Source organism: Erinaceus europaeus, chromosome 19 (genome assembly GCF_950295315.1).
Source record: "Erinaceus europaeus chromosome 19, mEriEur2.1, whole genome shotgun sequence".
Taxonomy (NCBI): Eukaryota; Metazoa; Chordata; class Mammalia; order Eulipotyphla; family Erinaceidae; genus Erinaceus; species Erinaceus europaeus.
Window position 1 is genome coordinate 27,440,784 of NC_080180.1, and position 25,346 is coordinate 27,466,129.

Sequence of the window (25,346 nt, forward strand, 5' to 3'; positions counted from 1 at the left end):
ACTTTTTGGGACTGGGTAGTGGTACAGTTAATAGAACATATATATTTAAGTTCCTAGCTACCATGTGATGAGAGAAAGCTTTATAAATGGTGAAACAGTGCTGGAGGTGTCATTCTTTCTTCCTACCTTCCCACCCACCCCCTTTCCCTTTCAATTTCTCTCTGTACTGTCAAAAGTAAATGGCCACCAAGAGTGAAGGGAGCAGAGGATTCACTGTGCTGGCACAGAGTCTCAGAGATAACTTTGTTTATAAAAAAAGATACATACTATATATATATATATATATATATATATGGAATAAAATAAAAATAAACTGTGTATACTTTCATCCTTCTGAACTACAAATATAGATTTGTATGTGCACATATGTGAAACTGAGTGTGTTATGAAAGAGTAAGAGGACAGAGATGCAGGAATGAGCAGAGGAAACCAAAGATAATTCAGAGAAATGATGGAAGATTTTTGATTTATGTGTAGATAGTACAAATTGTCCTTTCTTGTATTGCACCAAAGTAAAAGACTCTAGGGTGGACAGGGGGGAGGTTCAGACCCTGGAACATGATGGCTGAGGGTCTAGAGGGAGTTAAATTGCTACGTGGAAAACTGAGAAATGTTACACACGCACAAACTACTGCATTTTACTGTTGATTGTAAACTATTAACTCCCCAAGCAGAGAATATTTAATTTCTTTTATGTTAATGCAACTATATTACATTTTAAAAGACACAGGAAAGTATCTTGACCATTTTGGTTTAAAAATACAATATCTAATGTGATTTATTTTATACCTTAATACATCTTTGATGTTGTTGTATTGTGTGTGTGTGTGTGTGTGTGTGTGTGTTTTAGATCCAGGGCCTTACACATGCACAGCTTCATTACTGCCTAGGCTTTTTTTTCCCATTCAAATGGAAAGACAGAGATGAAAAGAAAGATACAAAAAGAGGAATAGATAGCAGGGCATCCACTCCTATATGATGTCAGGGTTTGAACTTGTGTTACAAGCAAGCCTAGGAAAACACAAACCCTATCCAGTGAATTATTACTCTAGTTAATTTTTTATAATACCCTTTTAAGATATTTAAGTTACATACCATATATCTTATTAGTTTCAACTGTTCAAGTCTATGCTTTTAAAATACTTACCCATTTGTAGAATCTACACGACACTGTAGTTTCAGAACATTTGACTATTACTCTCGAAAACCTTCTCTTTCATCCTTTTCTATCTGTCTGTTCCATAAATCCAGAAACTTCTCCCTTGTAGTTAGGGCTCAAGGGTTTAAATCCATGTCCTGGTGCTCTACTAATATGCCTATACCCAGTCTCCAAAAATGGACTTCCTAGTTCTACAAATAGGCTTATTTACTTTATTAAATGAAACCACACAGTATGTCTATTTTGTTTTTTTTTTCTATTACCTCCATATTCTACTTCTAAGACAAAAATTTATCTTTGTATTACGTGATGAGATTGATAACTGTACATGATTTGCAGAATCAGACCTAAAGGGCTTTTCTCAGTCGTGAGCAAGCAAGAGGAGGAGGGGGTGGAACATATCAGGTTACAAATAGAATACATCAAAAAGAAGATAATTTAAGAATTGTGGCTAAACTTTCCCTTCTTGGAAAACTGGCTACTGCAAGCAATTTAATATAAATTTACATAAACTTGTGTTTGGAGATTCAGATCTCTCAGGGGAAACAAACAGGAACCACACAGAAAGCAAACTTTTTCTTCTTCCCTTTTCCCCTTCATCTCCTTGGCAGCCTTGATCTTCATTATAGCATGCTCAAACATTTGGAAGTGAGTGAATTTAGGGCCCTCCCCCAGCCGCACTTGTGATTTAATAGCCAATAGGTGACTAGGTTGATTTGCATATTTCCAGTCACGAAAGCAGTGGTGGAGTGGAAACTTAGGATTTGTTTCCTCCTCCAAAGAAGTAACTTGCCACTTCTAGTAGCTGTGACTTCCTCTTTAAAAGGACATCTTGTCCCAAACCAGAAATTGAGTCCATCCAGTCTGCTAGCGCCTCGGGCTGCAGGCAGTGGCTTGTGTGTCCTGCAACTCCTGGCTGAATTCACTCAGAAATGGAGAGCAAAACACTGATTCTGGTAGCTCTGGGCTTGTGGCTTCAGAGTCTGATCACACTTCACGGAGGAGCAGCTGACTCTGACAGTAAGTTTTGCATACATATTTCTTCACCCCTGCAGACTCAGCTCAGGATCGACTTCCTTTTAAGTTCTGAGGGTGATAAGAGCAACAGAAGTGCCCTACCCCCGAAAACGCCTCCAGGAGGGATCCAGAGAGGGCAGGGGTAGGACTCGCTCTTTAAAGGGGCAAGGAGTTGGGGAGAGGGTACCACCTCCCGCTTTTCTGCACACTTACCAGGCTCTGAAACTGCCGGCTTAGCTCTTTCTTGGGAGCATGGATTTAGCTGCAAAGAGTGGGGGTTTGGGGATTTAGGTGGGGAAAGTCTGGAAGGAAGCTGGAAGAAGGTCACAACTGTAGCCCAACCACACCCAGTGCAAAAGCGGGCAAAAAGCTATAACACTTCTTCCAGAAGCTAGCTCTTGGAAAGGGGAGCGAGCGAGGGTAGGGGCAGGCATCTGGAGACATTCTTTCCATGCTTTGAGGTGGGAGTGAAGGTTGAGCAAACAGGCGCGGAGTTGGGGTTCTGCCTCAGTTGCTGCCCTTCCACTCTTGAGCTCTTGAGCGTGTGGCTTCGTAGTGCCCAGAAAACCTAAGGAAGTGTTGACCTTCCTTGCAATGGGAGTGCACTGAACCACAGTTTGGGACCTCTGGTTTAGGGGTTAGCTGTTTTGTATTTGGTTCTCTGCTTCCTGCCCTCTGAGCTGTGCCCAATTCAGGGATCCTGCCCAGCTTTGCACCCTGGGGTTGCAGTCCAGAGGAAAAAGGGAAGGTATGACCAGGCCGAGGTTAGGACATCTAGGAAAGGCGGTTTTCTTCATCTTGGGAGAAGGCTGGCGCCTAGCACTAGCTCTGCACATAGTAGAAGCAGTCTACATAACTTGAATCTTAGTACAAACAACCACAACTAAAGGGTAACTAAGGCTTCAAAAAGGGGCAACATTTTCTTCACCCTTTTTTTGGTGGTGATTGGGGGTGTTGCCTGAAAGCAGCAAGTTATATGCAATGTTTAGTTGCAAAGTTTTTACTGCTTTAACATGCTCCCTTCGACTTTTAAAAGTATCCAAGAGAAGTAATACGGACAAATGCCAGATTTTTAATTTTAAAAAAACCGTAATAAAATGTTAATTAACCACAGCAACACACACACACACACACACACACACACACACACACACACACACACACACCTGTGCCACTCAGAATTTAAGCTCTTAAATGAGGAGTCTGGATTAAATTGGAAGTTCCCTTTGTTTCCTTAATTCTTACTCTTTTCGTTTAAGTGAAGAATGAATTAAATTGGATTTTTTTCTGCTGTAACTGTATTAAAAGAGAATTATTTTAAAAGTGAACTTTAAACAAATCTTATTCCCTTTCTCACTTCACTCCTCCCTTTAGTCTTTACTATGTCTCTCCAATCAAAGCAACTTTTCATCTTCTTCCTGTAATTTAGGAATGCTTAAGAATTTCAAAAGTACCTGTGTGAAAGAACAGGAAGCAGTACATGCTCTAGGCTCTGACTTGACCTTACTCTTTTTAGATTCCTTTCTAAACAGAATATGAAGCTGAGACACTGCCTCTACAGTGTCTGCATGGTTTCATTAAGTTACTTGACAACTAGTAGCTAAGTTACTTGACAACTAGTAGCTATGGTTCTGTCTGATTAGCCATACTAAATTTCTAGGTTAATATTGTAATTCATCCTACTAAGTAATGATAGCAATATAGCAGATGTCACTTTGGAATGTAGTAGAACTCAGCAAGGGAGTGACTGATTGAAATTGTATTGGAAATTGAGGGCCAGGCAGGGAAGCTACAATGACAATTTTTCACTTATTTTTAAAAATTTATTTATTTGATAGGATAGAGAGAAATTGAGAGGGTTAAGAGAGACAGAAAGGAAGAGAGTCATCTTCAGGACTACTTTGCTGCTCATGAAGCTTGTTCCCTGCAGGTGGAGATCTAGTCATGAACTCTGGTGTGCTCTCTACCATGTGTGCCACTGGCTGAAACCTAATTTTTAAATTTTTTTCAAGGCTTCATTTTAACTTGGTCTTTCATTACTGTTTTATTCTAGGTTAATCTGGCTATGCAATTTATTGCTTCCATTTGACAATTTTTTCTTGTAAAATGATAAGTAATTTTACTTGCTAGATAAGTCAAGAATATTGTTTATATCAGAATATTTATAAAGACTAATCAATTAAGTCAGATACAATATTTATCTACCCCCTCACTAAGCTGACCAATTTACCTTTTTTTTGCATTGTATAGGAAACTTGGCAGATTCAGTAACTGTGACCATTAGTCTCAGAAAAATGAATTACTGATGAAGTTCTTTTAGACTGTGTTTTGTATAGAAGAGGTGGTATAAATGTCAAGGAGAAGTACATTGTGATTAAACTCTTGTATCTGCCTATAACTGTTAATCTTGCTTGCTTATCTGGATAATTGTGAACTACTTTTAGAGTACTTTTCCTGGAATTCTCAATGTTCCTCCTCTTTTTCTATGAACTATAATGTAGCCTCTCTATATTTTTTAATTATTTTTATTTATTGGATAGAGACAGCCAGAAATCAAGAGGGGAAGGGGAGATAGGGAGAAAGACTGCTTCAACACTTGTAAAGCTTTCCCTCTGCAGTGGGGGGCTAGGGGCTTGAACCTGGGTCCTTGAGCACAGTAACGTGCACTGAACCAGGAGCACCACCACAAAGCCCCTTATAATATAGTCTCCATAAATTTATCTTTAAAGTGCTTTGACTTTTGAGCCTAATCTCAACTTTGCAAGTTATTATGCACATTAATGTAAATACCTTGTCTGTGTTTATAATTTAGATTTTTAATTATATATTTAGGAATTTAGGTATAAGGGCTACATAATCAAGAAGTACCTTAATTTCTCACTTTCCTAGTACCCAGAAATATCCTTTTAGTACTTAATAACAGGTCTAATGAAGACAGGAAGAATCCCAATTTATGCTGAGTTATTTAGACATACAGACTAAATACTTACACAAATTTTACCATTAATTCTAAATAGTCTAAGTCAGTTGTTTGTGCTTGCACAATCTTGAAGGACTGAAAATTTACAATAGTGTCAGCATTCCCATTAGAACACCAAAGAGAAGGATGAACTAAGTGCTGAAAATGTTTATTATTTCACATGTATAATTGACAGATGAAAACATGACATAGCGATAGCATTTTCCTATTATAGTTTTATTATGCTTTACGTAGCCTATTGATAAAACGAAAATAATTTCATTGAAAAGTAAAAAAAATAATAAGAACCCAAATAAAGTTTTCTGAGAATGTATTAATTCCCTGTTACTAGCATTATTGTTTCTACAAGCTATGCATCCAACAGAATATGAGAAATGTAAGTTCTTTAGAACCATGCAGAATAATAGGAACTCTGCACTAAATAGGCTTATGTTTATGGATATAAAATAAGCCTTAATCATTACAAAGAATATTTTACTATTTCAAAATCATCAGTAACTTTAGGGCCACTACATTGCATAATTGTAGGGAAAACTAGACTAAAAGTGAATGGCATTGCCTGAGGTTGTACAAGGCAATAGTTTTAAATCTCAGTTTGGCAAATAGGTGACAGGAGAGATTATTTTGCTATTTAGATTATTACTGCTATAAAGAGGTTGTTAACGAAACAGACTAAATAAGAAAACCAACCTCTTCAATTAGAAGAGAGACAGAACTATTCTTAATTGTTAAGTAGATTTAAACTGTAGTTTAATTATGTGGAAATTTAAAGGCTTTAAATATCAATAGTTTGTCATAGTTTCTGATGTGAATAAATTATCTTGGAATGTTTATGTACTAGGTATGTTGTGATCAACTTGTTGCATATAAGGACTCATTTAGTACTTATGGAAGATAATTAGAACAGAAAACGTTGGACTGTCTTCAGATAGTTATACAATATACCTGATTTTAATGCCTGTATTTTTACTGTTACTGTACCATTTAGTCACCAAAGCACTGCTGTGTTTATTGGTGATACTTGCAATGGTAGGGCTTCTAACATAAATTTCTCATATATTATCTATCTCTGAACTATCTTCCATTATCTCTTAATTTTTACTTTTGGTTAGACTTTTCTTTTGACCTTATTTTTACAGTGTTATTGAAGTTACAGGTTTATAAATTTTGAGTTCTAAAAAATGTTTAGTTCAGGAAATTAATAGCATTTCTAAACAACCTCAAAAACTCCCTCTAATAATATTGGTATTATTTGCCATGCAATTTACTTCAAGTATTCAGTGTAAAATCACATTTACCATATAAAAATGTCTGTGGAGAATGTCAGCATTCATATTCATAATCCTGAGTAAAAAAATAGGATAAATTTCTCTTTCTCTCTTTATACATGTTGAGATTAATTATGAAGAACCAAAACAAATTATCCCCTAACTAAATTTTATATATATTTACCCATTCTTTAATCCTCTGGGAGTATGGACCCAGAGTCATTATGGGGTGCAGAAGGTGGAAGGTCTGGCTTCTGTAATTGCTTCCCCACTGAACATGGGTGCTGGCAGGTCGATCCATACTCCTACCCTGTCTCTCTCATTCCCTAGTGGGGCAGGGATCTGAGGAAGCAGAGCTCCAGGACACACTGGTTGGGCCATCTGCCCAGGGAAGTCCTGTTGGCATCATAGTAGCATCTGGAACCTGGTGGCTGAAAAAAAGTGTTAACATAAAAAGGAAAACAAATTGTTGACTAATCATGAACCTAAATTTTGGAATATTACAGATGAAGATTTGGGGTCCCCATTTTGAATATAGCTAGTAGGCATATTTTAGTTATATTACAAAGGATCCATGATTATACTAGTTTTTCCTGAGCCTGACCTCTGATATGCAGGTGGACCCAAGTTATTGTCTGGGGAGATGATGTCATGGCTGGAAAAAGGGCTAGAAAGCAGGATCAGGGAAGAGAGTAGCTCCTAAATATGGGAATGGTGTATAAATATTGTTGACTAGTAGACCCCATCGATCTGATCTGGGGCCCACATTCAACATAGGAGCCTATGTAACCTCTGCATCCCTGTAGGTCTGAGCTCACACTCTGTGGTCATAAGTAAGAACTTTTCAAGCTGCCCCAATATCAAGACCCATCTTCCTCAGGTGGAACATAGAGTATATTGTCTAGCCTCCCTTCAGAGGATGGCACATTCTCTACTGTTGTTTATCCACATTGAAGGCAAGGTCCTATGGGGGCCCACAAAGAGGTCTATTGTGTTGTTCTTGATGGATATGACCAGTGACAATGGAGAGAAGGATCTATTGGAGGTCTAGGCCCATCATGTGTGTATGGGAATCTTAGGACTCCCTGCCTATAGCCCCAAATGATGCGGTGTTGTAATTAATTTTTTTTAAGTTTTAACATATGTTGGAAGACTATCGAAACTGAAAGGGAAAAGAAAAATTGGGGGGAAGAATTAAACATACATAGCACAGGGATTTCTGAGCAACCCACTAAACAAGTTCTAAAAAGCTATGAATTAGTACATCTTGCCACCAAGGTAGGAATAATTGCATAAAATAATTTTCTTATCTTCTTATTTCTCTGGCAGCTAGTATTCTTAAAATTTATAGTGAAAACTCTCCTCACACACAAACTTTACTGTACAGTACTTTGGAAAAACATTCTTTTGATATAAAACTGAAACAATTAGAGCTATACGCTATCTTCATTAGGTGTTTAAAAGTGGGTGCAAGAGATGAGGGTTCTCTTTGCTAGTATTTCTTCCAGTCTTAGTAGCTTTACCTCAAAAATCTCATTTAAATTCTTATTTTGTTATTATTTGTTATTTAATAATGATTAACAAGACTGTAAGACAACAAGAGTACAGTTTCATACAATTCCTACCTTCCCACCACCATCCTCTCCATTTGAAGTTTACCTATTCTTTATTCCTTTGGGAGTATGGACCAAAATTCTTCATGGAGTGTAGAAGGTGGAAGGTCTGACTTCTGTAATTTTTTCTTCATAAGACATGGGCATTCCCAGGTTGACCCATACTCCCCCAGGCTATTTCTATCTTCCCCTAGTGAGACAGGGCTCTGGGGAGGTGAGGTTACAGGATATATTGGTGAGGTCATCTGCCCAGGTATGTCAAGATGGCATCATGTTAGTGTCTGCAGTTTGGTGGCTGGAAGGTGGTAAGATATAAAGCAGGGCAAATTGTTCAATAAACAGGAACCTAAAGGTAAGAATAGAGCAGTTGAAACTAAATGTTTTCATGTGGGAAGAATCTATATGTTCCAAGTGACCCATGACTTTAGTAATTTTTGCCTAAGCCCAATAGCTAACATGCAAGTAGGCTAAAAGTATGGCCCAAGAATACTTTTAGTCTGATTTCATGGTAGCTATCAGGCTCAGGGAAAAATTACTAAAATCATGGGCCATGTGGAACATACTTAAAAAAGACTTCCCAGCTTTCTCGTATATGAAGATCCCTAGTTTCATTTGCCCTATTCCCACCTTTGGGTATCTGTTTATTGAAAAATTTGCTTTCTATCACACCACCTTTCAGCCACCAATCTGCAGATGCTACCATGATGCCATTCTGCCCTCCTTGGACAGATGGCCTCACCAATATGTTCCAGAACCACACCTCTCCTGAGCCCAACCCCACTAGGGAAAGATAGAAACAGGCTGGGGGTATGGAATGACCTGCCAATGTCCATGTTCAGTGAAGAAGCAATTACAGAAGACAGAACTTCCACCATCGGCAACCCATAAAGAATTTTGGTGCATATTCCCAAAGAGGGAATAAAGAATATGGAAACTTCCAATAAAGGGGATGGGACATGGAACTCTGATGATGGGAACTGTATGGAATTGTACCCCTGTTATCTTATTATCTTTTTAATCATTGTTAAATCACTAATATTTTTTAACAGTGAAATAAAATGTACAAAAAAGAGACCCAGAGGTGGCATACTTGGTTAAGTGATCACATTAAAGTGTGTAAGCATCCAGGTTCAAACCCCTGGTTCTCACCTATAGGGGGAAAGCTTCACAAGTGGTGGAGCAGGGGTACAGGTATCTCTCTCTCCTTATCTCTCCTTCTCTTTCTCTCTCTCCCTCCCTCCCTCTCTATTTCCCCCACTCTCAGTTTCTCTCTGTCTCTGTCCAATAGTAAATACAAAAAAATTTTAAATGTACAAAAATAAAATAAAAAATAAATAAAAGCATGGTCTGAGAAGATGGTGTTAAGAGTTGAGAATAGGACTAGAAAGCTGGATTAGATAATAGAGTAGCTACCAAATATGAGGAAAGTATATAAATAACATTAATTTTAAACCCCATCCATCTGAACTGTGACTCCTATCTATTCATATTTGACACAGTAACCTCAGTAATCTTTGAGTCCATATCAGTCTGAGCTTGCAGCTTGTGATCACAGTTAGGAACATTCTAGGCTGCAGTAATTTCAGAACCAGTCTTCCTTGAGTGCATAGTAGGTTAACCCAGCCTTCCTTTGGAGAATGGGGCAGTCCCTACCATTGCTGTTCTTCAGTGAGGGGAACGTCCACCAGATGGCTTGTGATGACATTCCTGATGGAAGTAACCAGTGATAAAGAGGAGGGGGATGCTTTAGTCATCTAGGTCCATCATATCTATGTGGGAATACAAGGATTCCCTGGCTAGAGTCCCAGATGATGAGGTGGCCTGGTAGTGACCAAAAAGGCCATCATTAAAGAATGCCAGTCTGTTGTCATTACCTAGCTTGAGAAGTCTGCATTAATTAATGAATTCCCAAGTAGTGGTGCAATACATCAAATTACATTAACATATCAAACACATAAAGGAAAACACAGTTGAGCTCAAAATTAAGTTCATTATTATGCTCATAGTTATTTTAAGGTCATTATCTTGAAATGCACATTCATTAAAACAAATAAGAAAAAAATAACATCAGTGTGCTTGTATGTGAAATTGGAACATGCTATTCTCACAAAATAAACAACTCTCCAATTATCTACAGTCTCCTATTCAGGAAGAGACTTTATGGACATTGAAAGCAAATTTGCTCTAAGAACTCCTGAAGACACATCTGAGGACACTTGCCACCTCATTCCTGGAGTGACAGAATCTTTGGCCAACTGTAACTTCAACCACAGTAGCAAAACCTTTGTGGTGATCCATGGTTGGACGGTAAGAGAGACTCTTTAGTTAGGAGTAGATTGTAAGAAACCTCATGATAGGTCTTCACTTGCCATTCATTTTCCTTATCTTCTGATGATGGTTTTAAATGTTAATTAAGACTACTCTGGTTAGGGTAGAACTATATTATCTAATAAATACAACAAATTCAGGAGTAATTGCCCCAGATAGTGCCAACTTCATTCCACAAGATTTCTAGTTGGTACTACGTTATTCTGAATTTTGAAGTAGAAACACAAAGTTCTGCTCATCTATAAATCACCTATTTTTGTGGAAATTATTGGAAGCCTGCCATGATCCTGATCCATCTAGTAATTTGCCAAAAGAAAAAGGCTATAGGAGTGAGAAGAAGATTGAAATGGAGATGCTGCTTCTGGTTCTGGCATTGCTTTTCTTAGTGATTTGCATTGTCACTTTTAACTCTGGATCTCAGTTAACCAATCTGAAACAAAGAGGATGAAATAGGCATATTTAACCTCCAACAATAAAATACTACAACACAGTTCAGTAAACTCTTACGAATTTATTTTAGAGATAAAATAGTTCTACTTAGAGATTTGCTATTAAATAGGATTATAAAACACTGTGAATTGTGGTCAAACTTAGTTTTAAAGAATATGAATGAATTTCTCCTTCAAATATGCAAGATGGTCATTTTTACGTAGTATAGGTGTTGCCTAACCCTCACTGGACTTCAAAACAATCAATCCCTTTCATTTTTAATCAATCAATTGCAATTTTCACTACAAACATCTTATATGTAATGAGTAACTAAAGTGATACTATCTTTTCATTATGTCAGAACTTATGAATATGATAATACATAATATTAATAAATTCTAATGAGATGAATTAGCTAATCATGTTATGTTCTTTTTCCTGTGTAACTTTGGTGCCTTTGAAAACAAATGGTATAATTTTTATGGAGCTGTGGAAAATTATAATTCACACAGATATTTATTTTAATAAAATTTATATTTATTACAGTTAACATCATAAATTTTGTATCTTATTAAAATATATGTTCAAATTCTTAACAATCTCCTTTTTATATTTTAAGAGGTATAAACAAGAAAACATAATTGTTACTTATTTTGGAGATATTGTGGTCATACATAGAACTTGCCTCTTAATACTTTTCAAAAAAGCTTAAACTTAGTAGATTAAAATGTAAGTAAATGTATGTATTTATTTATTGTAATAGTGCCATAGATTGAACTCAGTACAGATTTATTTAATATTGAGCCAGTTCCTTTGCCCAATTTGTCATTTTAAGAGTGGGAGAAAGAAAGCATAACACTGCTTCACCAGTCATGGAATTTTCTTTGTAGTACTAGGGATTAAAACTAGAATCCCATCCAGGTGAAGTGGGTACTTCACTGCTGAGTTAATATATCTATGTAGCAGGAACAAATTGAGTATGTCGGGCAAATTATCCTTGAGAAAATTTTATGAAATAGAAAATTTTGAAAAAGATATTTAATCTTCATATGAAGTAACCCAGTATTGATAGACAGTGTTGATTTCTATTATTGAGATTCCTCCACTTGTTTTCTTCATATTGTATGTATGTTTTGAGTGTCAGGGCTCAGAGTTTAGACTACTGGTTAAGGAACTGATCAACAGTACCAGTTGATCTGTTTAATGACTTATCAAGTCTCATTGAATAATTGTTCTCAACTTATTTCAGTGAGCTTCCTGGCTAGTGCAGTTAGGCCATTTAATGCAAAAAAAAGAACTTCAGTTGTAGGTCTAAGAATCAAAGATTTAAAAAATTGATACTGATTTAAAGACCCTCAGAGGCCAAATTAAAAAAAAATTAGAAAATAACTTCAGAATTGAAGTATTTAGGTTTTGGATTCTATGTTCCTTTATTTAGTTATTCAGTGGTGTTTTTTGCTGAGTTATTACAAAAAGACTGTTACGTAGTTTATAGAAGTATCAGTACTTTAGGAGTTGGGAAATTTGCATTTTTTTTTACAGATTGTTTAATTTGAAAATGATTTCTATACAGATAGTTTATGATAGGAGCTTAGATCAAACAGATTTCCCTATCTTATCTGACGTAAAATAGCTAGTATCCAAAGAACTAAGACTAAGAAAAGTGACTAAATTTTGCAACTCTGTCATGAGGAAACCAAAAGAATGCTTAACACACAATAAGAAATATACAGGAACCAGAATTCCTAACTTATGTACCCCAAAAGAATTTTGATTTATACTCCCAGAGGGAGAAATGTTATAGGGGAAGATGATTAGAGGGCTCTGAACACCTATTCCATCAAGACCCAAAGAGAGAGGAGAAAAAAAAAAGACAGAAGTAATAATAGGTGTAGATGTGACTTAGAAAGGAAGAGAAAGCAGGACCATAGGAAAAATAGGTAAAAATATTTATAGGTATAGAAATACTAGTCAACCCATATTTGTGATCTTGGGAGAATTGATGCTATTTCCAATGGAGGGAATGGGGACACATAACTCTGGTGCTGGAAAGGGTGTGACATTATACAGTAGCTATCGTATGGTTTGTATGTCAATATTAAGTCACTAATAAAACAAAATAATTCAATTTAAACACAACTTTTCTGGAACTTTGCCATCAACTTGGTTTCATAGATGATAATTAAAATGTATTGGAATGGTCATCATTGCTCTCTGAAGAAATTGTCCTTTCCTGAAAAGCAGTTACAGAGAATTTTGTGCTCATTTAGTGCAAATTTAATATTTTAGCTACTTTTCTCAAATATGTAGACTTAATCTAGACTTGAAACTGTCTTACTGAGATATGTTCAAGGAAGTTTTAAGTAAGTCCTTAATGAATTAGCATCAACTTTGTACTAGTTCTAGGTTTCGTTTATGTTTTAAATAGCTATAAAGTTGGCATTTTATCACTATAACCAGATTGGGAACCAGAGTAGTAAAAAAAAAATTGAGGAGGACCTCGTGGGGGTTGAATTATTATTTGGAAAACTGAAAAATGTTATACATGTATTTTACTGTCAACTGTAAACTATTAATCCCCAATAAAGAAATTAAAAAAATATATGAGGTGAATGGGAATCCAATGTTTTTCTTTAATGGGTAGGTTAGTAGGTCTAAAATAATGTTTTAGAAGTAATGGAAAAGCCAGACTGAGAAGAAGACTTCCTGTTTTGAAATTGCTTTTCCTTATCATGGAGTACAGTAACACTGTGAAATATTAGACAGTTTGTCAATGTATGGGATGAATTGGAAGTTCATGTTTTGAATGAAACAGACTAAACAAAATGTAAGCGTATGCTTGACAGAACCCACTGTATTAATATATAAATACAATGAGATTCTTTTGTTTTCTCTTGGAATTACTATAGGAAAAATATAGGATTTATAGATTTCCCCTTAAACTAAAAGCATGATTTTTAGAATTTCTTTGAGTACATGAGTAACTATGACTGTGACTACATTATGGTCTGTCCTTACGTTATATTACAGACAGATGGAGAAGAGTTGAGGATTTAAATCAGGTTGTGATAAGTGATTGTAACTCATAGCAGAATGATGTGGAAATTTATGAGCTTTTTTTGTGTCTTAATTAAATTTAATTTGCTAAAGTGCCCAATATCTCCTCTATGTAAGCATAAGTTATCGATTGACGTAAGTAGAATTTATTTAACAACATTAAAGTTCTTTTGACTTTAAATTTTGGAGCCATTATTGACAAGAAACAAAAATTCTGGGCTGGCAGACTTCTTATCTTCCAACAGGAAAAATTTGGAAATTATGACAATAAGCTTTATTGATTTGTGCTTGATAATTGGAAATTTGAGAGAACTATGAAAAAATCCAAACTGAAACCAGTTATTTTGTGTGTTTTTTTAAAGGAATTTCTTATATTACTAGGCACACCTTCTGTTATGAAATAAATATATTTACAGTTAACTCTTTACTAGCATTTAAATGTTATATATATATATGACTATAAGAAAACTACCTTAGTGGTCTCAATATAATTCCATGGAGAAGTTTAGTAGACTAAATGAAAATAATTTCACTATTTTTAATTTTTTTAAATTTTTACAAGAGGGATTAATGATTTACAGCAAATATGGTTGTTGGTACCTACTGGGATAGCCTTGCGGGTGGGAGAGAGAGATGACCAGGGCTGAGCTGGGAAGCAGTATCTCTTTATTGACGAGCGGGGATCCGGTTCAACAATCTAATCTCTTCTAATCACAACACAATTCTCTCCTGCTTCTCTCTTGAGGTGGAAGAGTCAGGAAAAAAGGAAGTATGTAATATAGGGGGTGGGGAGAAGGAAAAAAACTGGAACCAGTGAGGATTAAATCAATGTCCCAGAGGCAGGGGGGTGCTTAGTTAACAGTGGTTATGTAAATAGAACACAGTGCCAAGCAGGGGGGACCAAACCAATGAAACAGAAGGGGTCTTAGAAGCAGAATTTAGAAGCATACTAACAGGTACATGTGTGAAATTTCTCAGTCTTCTGCAAAACACTCTCACCCACACCATAGGTCCTTTTCTACCATAATGAACAAGGACCTGAAGACACCCCTGCCCAGCCCCCAGCCTCCAGAGCCCTTAACTTTGGTGAAATACACCAAACCCAGTCCAAGTTCTATTTTGTGTTTCCCCTTTCTGTGCTTATTTGTCAACTTCTGTCTATGAGTAAAATCATCCCATAGTCATCCTCTTACTTTTGGCTTATCTTATTTAACATGATTCCTTCAAGCTCCATCCAAGATGAGGTGAGGAAGATAAAGTCATCATTCTTAATAGCTGAGTAGTATTCCATTGTATATATGTATCACAACTTGTCTGGGTTTTGCTGAAAAAAAACTGTACCCTATTCAGATTGACCTTTTCTTTAATACTAGAATTATTTAAATTTTACTGAATTTATAATAAATTCTTTTAAAATTAAAAGTATCTGGGGCTGGAATAGTTCATTGGTAGAGATCCTGTCTTGCTTGTTAGTGGACCTGGGTCCATCCTCAGCACCACATGAGAAAGACAAAACATATAGTACTTCATAAATGGTAGAACAACGTTTTCTCTCATAAAAATTAGAAAATTAAGGGACTGGCCAGTGATGCACCCAGTTAAATGCACATAGTACTATTTGCAAGGCTCTGCACAAAGACCTTGGTTGGAGCCCCTGTTCCAACCTGCAGGGAGGACGCTTCCACAAATGGTGAAGTAGATCTTCAGGTCTAACTTTCTCTCTCCCTCTCCTCTCAGTTTCTCTGTCCTATTGAATAAAATGGAAGAATAAAAAAGAAAAAGAAAGGAATAAAGGGGAAAAAATGCCTGGCACCGAGCCCCAGCAATAACCCTGAAGGCAAAATAAATAATAAAAGTTTAATTACACCCAGTCTGAAGTTTGAGGGTTCAATATAACCATTTAGATTTAATTTTTGATGAATTATGTATTTAATGAGAGACAGAGTTAGATAGCCTGGACAGATCCTAGGGATTTGTGCTAGTCAGTCTTAAACTTTACCATGTTAGTTTAGTTCAGTTTTTTGCTTCTTTACTCTGGGCTGACTTTTTCATATACTGAAAGAAGTGGGAAGTAGGAGAGAAGCAAACACTACAGTGCCTAAATTTACTTCAATACAGTGGGAGCCAGACATGAACTTGGATGGTGCACATGGCAAAACAGCACTGTACAAGTGAGCTATGCTGTTTTGCTAGCTGCACATCCTTTCTTTCCAGTACTCAAATTTGCCTCTGAAGAGTCAAACACAGGTCTCTCACCAATTCTCGGCAGCTTATATATTCTGTGTAAATTTGTGGGTTTTGGGGCCAGATGGTGGCACACTTAGTTATGTGCACATGTTACAGTGAGCAAGGTTCCAGGTTCAAGCCCCTGGTCCCCACCTGCAGCAGGAAACCCCTCCTCTCTCAATTTCTCTATGTCTCTAAACAATAACAAATAAAAATGCATTTAAAAAATAAAATAAATTGGGGAGTCAGGTGGTAGTGCAGCCAGTTAAGCACACGTGGCACAGAGCCAAGGACCTGCATAAGGATCCGGTTCGAGACCCCAGCTCCCCACCTGTAGGGGAGTCGCTTCATAGGTGGTGAAGCAGGTCTGCAGGTGTCTATCTTTCTGTCTCCCTCTTTCTCTTCCCCTCTTCTCTCCATTTCTCTCTGTCCTGTCCAACAACAACGGCATCAACAACAATGACATCAGTAACAACAATAATAATAACTACAACAAGGGCAACAAGAGGGAATAAGTAAAAAAATAATTAATAAATTCATGGGTTTCCTTATGTGTATTTTTAAATGTTTAGTATAGTTGTATTGGGTTGTCATATCTTTAACAAATTGTAGGTGGACATTTTAAGACGCTTATATTATCCTCTTTAGGTGACAGGAATGTATGAAAGTTGGGTGCCAAAACTTGTTACGGCTTTGTACAAAAGGGAACCGAATTCCAATGTTATTGTGGTAGATTGGCTGTCACGGGCTCAGCAGCATTATCCAGTGTCTGCAGGTTATACAAAGTTGGTGGGAAAGGATGTAGCAAAGTTTATCAACTGGTTGGAGGTAAGCCTTCCTTAGCCAAAGTACATTTCTTTTCTGGAACTGGACAAATGAATGATCTTTGTCCCTTTTCACTTGTAGATATTTACTGAGGTAGTCCATATCTTTAAAATAACTATGGTAATTATTTTTTAATCAGAAACAATGTTATTATAAGAATGATAAAGTCATTACCCTGCACTTTCCTTTGGTATTTACATATTGTATAGTTCCTTTTAAGTTAAGAATCAAGCTAGTAAAACAGATGGAAGCATATTATTTCAATTTAGAGAGGATACTATGTTCAATAAAAGTTTCCTCTTCCAGTATTTGGACATTTTATCCTGATTTTGGCCTCTGTCAGAATTCAAATCTCAGCAAAAACATTAGTAGTAATTACTACTTAGTGTACATTAAAAATCAGTAAGAATGTTTTGAAGGTTATGATGGAGTTGAACAAAAAGAAAGTGCAAGGAAAATCTATAGGTTATAAGGTTTTTGTGGGTCTGGAGCTCTGGTTTATCTGCCAGTTTCACCAACTTTGTCTGAAGATATCTTCTAAAAAATTTTTTTAAATATTTATTTATTCCCTTTTGTTGCCCTTGTTGTTTTATTGTTATAGTTATTATTGTTGTCGTTGTTGTTGGATAGGACAGAAAGAAATGGAGAGAGGAGGGGGAAGACAGAGAGAGGGAGAGAAAGATAGACACCTGCAGACCTGCTTCACCGCTTGTGAAGGGACTCCCCTGCAGGTGGGGAGCCGGGGCTTGAACCGGGACCCTTATGCCAGTTCTTGCGCTTTGCGCCACCTGCGCTTAACCCGCTGCACTACAGCCCGACTCCCCTAAAAATTGTTTTTAAAAGGTATCTTGGGGTTGAAAGGAAACCAATAATCTGATAGGACCAACATATTTGCTTGTTGGGGGGGGCTGTTCTATGAACTGACCATTTAAAAATAAAATATGTATTTTTCTGTTCCTTTTACTTTTACTAATCAGATGAATGAACTAGGGAAAACTATTTCACTTGCCTGGGCCTCATGTTTCTCATCTATTAAATTAGAAAGATAGACAATATGTGTGTGTGTGTGTGTGTGTGTGTGTGTATTATCTCTTGATAATACACACACACACACATATAACACATATATACTTTTGATACTTAAAATAATCTCAGGTATGGAAAAATTTTCTAATTTAAGCATTGTTTAAAAATCAGCACTACAATATTCTCTATATATGTTCTCTTGTGCTTAGCACATAATTAAAATAGGATTAATTTTCATTATTGTCTACATTTTGAAAATAATATTTATATTAATTTTATTTCCTTTAGTTTTGATCTTTTGCTAATAGACATTTTAACTTTTTCTCTTCTAAAGGAGGAATTTAACTATCCTCTGGATAATGTTCATCTCTTGGGATATAGTCTTGGAGCTCATGCTGCTGGTGTTGCAGGAAGTCTGACTAATAAAAAGGTCAACAGAATTACAGGTGAGAAAACCATATTATTTGTCTCATCACAAAATAACAGATGTTTTGTTGTCTGGTGCAGTGAATAAAATGTTGAACATAGCATGAGATCCTTGCTTTGATTCCCTGCCATCATATCTGCTAGAATCAATTTCAATATCTCTCTCTTAAGTAAATAAACTGAGGAGATAGCCTAAGACTTTCATGTCTGAGACTCCTAAATTCAATCTTTAGTATCACTATAAACCAAAGCTGAGCAGTACTCTTGGAAGGAAGGAGGGAGACAGGGAGGGAAGGAGAGGAGAGAAAAATGGAAGGCCTTAAAAACAAACAAAACAAAACAAAACACTTGAAATGAGACATTTTATTCTAAATGAGAGTTAGATTGTCTAATGCTTGTATGGGTATGTTTCTTTTGGGTACAATCAACCACTTAATTATCTAATCAATGGATTCTTACTAAAAACTCTTACTTCTAAGGATTTGCATTGCAATCTACCAGCAGTAGAAAATGTAGGAATGTAGGAATAGAGAAAAGTTAAGCACAGAAAATCCAGTGGCATCTCTGAGAAGCTATTCTCTTCTTCTGTCCTCGTTATGCATTGGTAGTATGGCATGTATAGTATTTTTCATATAAGTGCTTGGAAAATGAATAAAGTACCAACAAAAGAGACCATTTGGGAAAATAAAGTTGGTAATTTGAGCAAGTGATAATTTCCAGAAAAAAAAATAATATAGAGTGAGTGACATGTAGAATGGGGTAAAGAATCTACCACTGTTTAAAGATCATTGTATCAAGTTCAGAAACAAAATATAAAAGGAAATCAAATCATCCTAAATGGAAAATGCTAATTAGCAGCTAGTTTGAAAGACCCAAATACTATTTTTTAAAAAAACTAAGTCTATTTTTTTGTTTTATTTTAAAATTGTTTAAAATTTTTATCTCTTTTAAGGTAACCTTAGTTTATAAGACTATAAATGTTTTAGAGTACAATTTCTTGCCTCTTCAAAACATGTTCCTCCTATACCACACTTTCCATAATATTCCATTCTTTCAACAGACGCCCTCCAAAACTCCCTTGATAATTTAAACAAATTCTTATAGAGCATGTGCTAATAAATATCTCTGTGGCTGTCAACTATATTAAAATTATGAACAAAATGGAGAATGTGCTAATGGAGAATAAAACTACTGAGAATTTAAAATTCTATAACTATTTTTCCCCATTAAGGCCTAGATCCAGCTGGACCTAACTTTGAGTATGCAGAAGCTCCAAGCCGCCTTTCTCCTGATGATGCTGATTTTGTAGATGTTTTACATACATTCACCAGAGGATCACCTGGTAGAAGTATTGGAATCCAGAAACCAGTAGGACATGTTGACATTTATCCTAATGGAGGCACGTTTCAGCCAGGATGTAATGTTGGAGATGCTATTCGAGTGATTGCAGCAAAAGGACTTGCAGGTAAATATGATTTAGAAGTTTACTAGACTTAAGTTTTGTTCTGAACTCTTATTAAACCAGTGGCTTACCTATACTCTGCAAGTGTATGATTTTAATATACACATTTACCTAAAATGTATGTCTAAGGACTTACCATGGAAAAAGTCTTATCTCTTCCTATGGCAAGACATTTTACTTTTTTTTTTTTTTTTAATTGCCATGAGGGTTATCAATGGGGCTTACTGTCTGCACTTGAATCTACCACTCCCAGTGGCCATTTTTTCCTTTTTGTCTTTTCCCTTTTATTTTAATACAGAGAAAAACTGAGAGGGGAGAGGAGAATATAGATGGAGAGAGAAAGAGAAACACCTGCCTCACCTCTCTGAAGCTTTCTACCTGCAGTTGGGCACTGGGGACTTAAATCCAAGTCCTTGCTCATGGTAAAATTTATGTTCAACTTGGTGTTCCACTGCCTGGCCCCAAGACATTTTATATTTTATATATTATACTGTACCTGTGGTTATTTAAAAAAAAAGGTGAGACTTAAATAAGAAAACTTCATTGCACATGCTTTTTTTTTCACTTTGAATATAGTTACAAACCAGTGGAATGATTTTGATATTGATAATTCAGATTTCTTTTGTCAATCTGTTTAATTTTAAATTTTATTTTAATTTAATTTTATATTCTGCCACCAGAATTACTGCTCCTGGTGACCTTACTTATTTTTTTTACTTCCTTTTTCTTACGTGTAGAAAGAGGAGTAGGGAAACAGTGATAAAGAGAAAGCAGAGACACCTGCAGCACTGCTCCACTACTTATGAAGCTTCCCCCTTTCCCTTGGTTCCTAGGGACTCAAATACAGATGTGCCTTATACATGTGTGCTTTACTGGATGTACTACCATCTTTTTGTCAATCTTATAAAAAAAACATTAAAAAAAAACAAACTTCAGGGAGTCGGGTTAAGCGCAGGTGGCAAAAAGCGCAAGGACTGGCCTAAGAATCCCGGTTACAGCCTCCGGCTCCCCACCTGCAGGGGAGTCAATTCACAAGTGGTGAAGCAGGTCTTCAGGTGTTTATCTTTTTCTCCCCCTCTCTGTCTTCCCCTCCTCTCTTCATTTCTTTCTGTTCTATCCAACAATGACGACAGCAATAACAAAAACAATAACTACAACAAGAGCAACAAAAGGGAATAAAGACTTAAAAAAACTTCTCTAAATTATATCTTAAAAAATCTTAATAAAATTTAATTTAATGTTAATTTTATCTATAATAGTTTGCCTGGTATAGTGTATTCTTAAAGGCATCACACAGGAGCATCATGAGTAGCACTAGGGAACTTATATGGAAACTTATATCTCTATAAGTTTCTATTTTTCTCTCTCTCTTACTCTTTCTTTTTCTAATAGAAAAGAATTTTAAAAATTACCCTAAGCGGTGACATCAGGAAACAGCATAATGGTTACGCAAAAAAAAAAAAAAAAAAAAAGCATGGCTGAGAAAGCAAATGTCCCAGGTTCAGTCCCCAGCATCACCATAAGCCAAGGCTAAGTAGTGCTGTGGTAAAATAATAATAATAGTAATAATAATATAAATATTAAAGTTGGCCTGTGGAAATCCCCCTCAGTGGTGGTATCATACATGTCAAGAACTTAGATTAATTTCCCAGAACTCCATAAAAAAATTCAGCCTAATATTTACTTTAATAACATTAGTTTGTAGTTTATAAAGTTTTAATTTCTTGTTATCTTTATTTATTTATTGGATAAAGAGTTAGAAATTGAGACAGAAGGGAAAGATAGAGAGGGAGAGAGACAGAAAGACACCTGCAGCTCTGCTTTACCACTTCCAAAGCTTTTCCCCTACAGGTGAGGACTGGGGGCTCAAACCCAGGTCCTTGTGCATTGTAACATGTGCATTCAACCAGGTACACCACCACCCAATCCCATTTGTGTTATATTTTTAACTTGTCTTAATGGAACTTTTCATAATTTGTCAGAGGTCAGTGAGCAGTTATTACCAAGACTATCTTATTGAGTAGTGCTTGTATTCAAGCACTATGTCCTTAGGTGATTTTTAGTTTAATACGTACATTTAAATACATGAAATAAGTTGAATGTGTGTGTGTGTTTCTCATTTTCCAGATGTAGACCAACTAGTAAAGTGTTCCCATGAACGCTCCATTCATCTCTTCATTGATTCTCTGTTGAATGAAGAAAATCCAAGCAAGGCCTACCGGTGCAATTCAAAGGAAGCTTTTGAGAAAGGTCTCTGCCTGAGTTGCAGAAAGAATCGTTGCAACAACGTTGGTTATGAAATCAATAAGGTCAGAGCTAAAAGAAGTAGCAAAATGTACCTGAAAACTCGTTCTCAGATGCCCTACAAAGGTAGGTTGGCATTGTAGAGGATAAGAAAAATCATTTTAGTCCTATAATTTACCATATAAATTGTTAATTTTTATTAACATATTTTGCCCATTGCACAGAAATAATGAAATTATTTTACTAAACTCCAAGTTCTCACTTATGTTTTTACTGATAGTTACATTGATTAATTTCCCTGAAACTTATACTTCTCATTGTCAGTAACGGCAGTGCCAGTGCTGACAGCTGCATAGCTTTATATAGTAGTTCTATTTGTCACTCTCCTCTTTATAACCATTAGCATAGGCTAGCCCACTGATATGAGACTAAGATATGAGATATGAGATCTTTGGTGCTTACTCCCAGAGGGATAAAGAATGGGGAAGCTTCCAGTGAAGGGTATGGGGTTGGCACTCTGGTGGTGGAAGTTGTACCCTTCTTATCCCACAATCTTGTCTTTTCTAATAAAAATTTTATGTTAAATGCTAAAAAAAAAACCCCTATTTTTAAACTATTTATCAATCTGTTGGTTTAAAAGATGGGTTGTAAATGGGAGTTTTATTAGAACAAGATCACATGCATTGGTTTCTGTCATAACTAAAACTGCCTTCATGCAACCATAGCAGGTTTGAGTAGATTGAACAGAGAATGTATGTATGTTTCATGATGCTTATGGTAGTCACTGTCTGGTTCATTAGAAGTAGAAAAATTTTGTCAATTCCTAAAGTTTGCTTTTAAGTGAAGGATAAGATCATTTTTTATTGTAAGATACAACTATTCCTGTGAGAGAGTCTATACAAAACCTTCTAAAATTTCCATTTCATGATTAAATAATTGAATTTCAAAGTTTGGAACCCCACCTCCCCAGAGCCCTCCCCCACTAGGGAAAGACAGAAACAGGGTAGGAGTATGGATTGACCTGCCAACGCAGTGGAGAAGCAGTTACAGAAGCCAGGCTTCCCATCTTCTGCACCCCATAAAGATCTGGGGTCCATATTCCCAGAGGGATAAAGAACAGGGAAACTTGCAATGGAAGGGATGGGAAATAGCACTCTGGTGGTGAGAAGATGGGAATTGTATGATCCACCATTGTAGTATAGGAACACTTTTGCATTCCCAGCATCTACTTCAGTTTATGGTGATTTCAGCAAAGACTCCATCCATTTAATCTCAGTTTCTCTTCTTCACCCTTGAAGGCATCTGCCTTCAGCCTACTTTTCCTATACCTTATTTTCTCTCCTGTCCCATATTCTCAGAGTTTTAACAGAGATGGGACTATTAAGGATGAGGTATAGAAATTCACATATATGCTTCCAGAGGTTCTCCTTACTATAAGATAATTTCAGGAACTTTTCAAGTCAGTCTTATGGCCTCACTGAAGAAAGTTTTATTGTGAACCTGGTACATTTTATTTTATTGTGAACCCTGGTCTTGACAGTGGAGGAATAAAGAGAAATACTATGATCCTGTGATTTCAGAAGAGTTTGCCTACAGGGTAAAGAATTCAGACATATCACTGAAACATTGAAGAAGCACAGTGATATGGTAACAAGTGCCCAATGTAAGATGTTAAGCAACAAGATAATTAAAGAGGATTGGAGTTAATGGAGAAAGCATGTGTGTATCTTTTAGACTCTTGATTCTAGCTCCCTACTATGCTACAAAATTGTTTATTAGTGAGATTATTTATCAAGTCAAGTACACTTGGGGTTTACCTTTCCAATAAAAAAAACACTTTTCCTCCACTTTTAATTTAGTTTGTTGTTGTTGTTGGGAGGTTAATGGTTTACAGTACAGTTGTTGGCACATGGGTAATCTCTCTTCTCACCAATCTGAAAAAAAAGATCTGGAAAAAAAAAACTCTCATCCCCAAATTAGGCCCGTCAGTACACCAAACCAGTCCAAGTTTTACTTTATGTTTTCCCTTTCTGTTCTTTCTTAAGTTTTGCCCATGAATGAGATCATCCCATATTCATCCTTCTTTTTCTGGTTTATTTCACTTAACATGATTCCTTTAAACTCCATCCAAGATGAGATGAAGAAGATGAACTCATCATTGTTAATAGCTCAATAGTATTCCCTTATTAGATACCTAGATTGCAGTAACATTCAAGATTAGAATTTTCTAGTAGCAAGTAGTATACAGACAAGAAGATATCTCTGCAAGTCACATTGCCATTCACATGTGAGCACCTCCTATTTTGTCACTAGTGAGATAATAGTCAATGGTTATGAATTGCTTGTTTCTTTGGGGACTGTGGTGTTTCCACAAACACTTGTCAACATTTGTTATAATTTTTCTCCCCTACAGTCTTCCATTACCAGGTAAAGATGCATTTTGCTGGGACTAGAAGTGATACACACACTGACCAGGAGTTTGAAATCTCTCTGTATGGCACTGTGGCTGAGAGCGAAAACATACTTTTTACTCTGTGAGTAGAAATATCTCAGTATTTGTGGGTTCACCACTATGACAGTGCTCTATCTACTATAGTAACTTGTTGAAGGCACAAAACAGGAGTTAGACATCTAGACAATGAAATTTTCAAAAGAAAAAAAACCTATATGACAGAATATTAATTATAGTAGCACATATAAGAATATATATTAAAAACAAAGTTACTGTCCAACATTTAACACAAATGAATTGTGGTTTAGCAAATCTATATAATTGATATTTAACATAGGTTACAGAAAGCTAGGTAAAGCATGGAAAAAAGTGGAAGGTAAAATATGAAATGAATTAGGAATAGAGAATTATACATATAGTAGAACTGTAACAAAGTAAACATATGTTCACATATCAGTATGAATTGAAAAGATGAAAATAAAATTATTCATTTTTTATTTTTAAGAGTTGTGTTGGTGGTAGCACATACAGCAACTGTTATTTTACTATGTGCAAGGCCCTGGGTTAAAGCTCTAGATCCCCATCTGCACTGGGGAATCCTGACAAGCAGTGAAGCAGCTCTGAAGGTGTCTTTCTGTCTCCCTCTACTTCTCTATCTCATCCTTTATCAAAAAATAAAGTTAACATAATGAAATAATCTGAAAATTAATTTTAAAAGAATTGTATTAAATGTGTGAGTGCTCCACTCATCTCTTCATTGATTCTTGGTTGGATGAAGAAAATCCAAGTAAAGCTTACTGGTACAATTCAAAGGATTGTTAGAATAAAAGTTTG

General features: G+C 36.0%; 1 protein-coding gene across 1 annotated transcript in view; it reads left to right on the top strand.

The window, feature by feature from the left end:
• Positions 1-1,915: 1,915 nt before the first annotated feature.
• The window catches only part of LPL (lipoprotein lipase), a 28,773-nt gene continuing 5,342 nt past the window's right edge, over positions 1,916-25,346 (top strand). Inside the window, exons 1-7 of the mRNA XM_016194858.2 lie at positions 1,916-2,179; positions 10,175-10,344; positions 16,726-16,905; positions 18,263-18,374; positions 19,586-19,819; positions 21,944-22,186; positions 24,474-24,594. Coding sequence (XP_016050344.1) covers positions 2,092-2,179; positions 10,175-10,344; positions 16,726-16,905; positions 18,263-18,374; positions 19,586-19,819; positions 21,944-22,186; positions 24,474-24,594 — 1,148 coding nt within the window. The 5' untranslated portion in view covers positions 1,916-2,091. The remainder of the gene's footprint in view (positions 2,180-10,174; positions 10,345-16,725; positions 16,906-18,262; positions 18,375-19,585; positions 19,820-21,943; positions 22,187-24,473; positions 24,595-25,346) is intronic.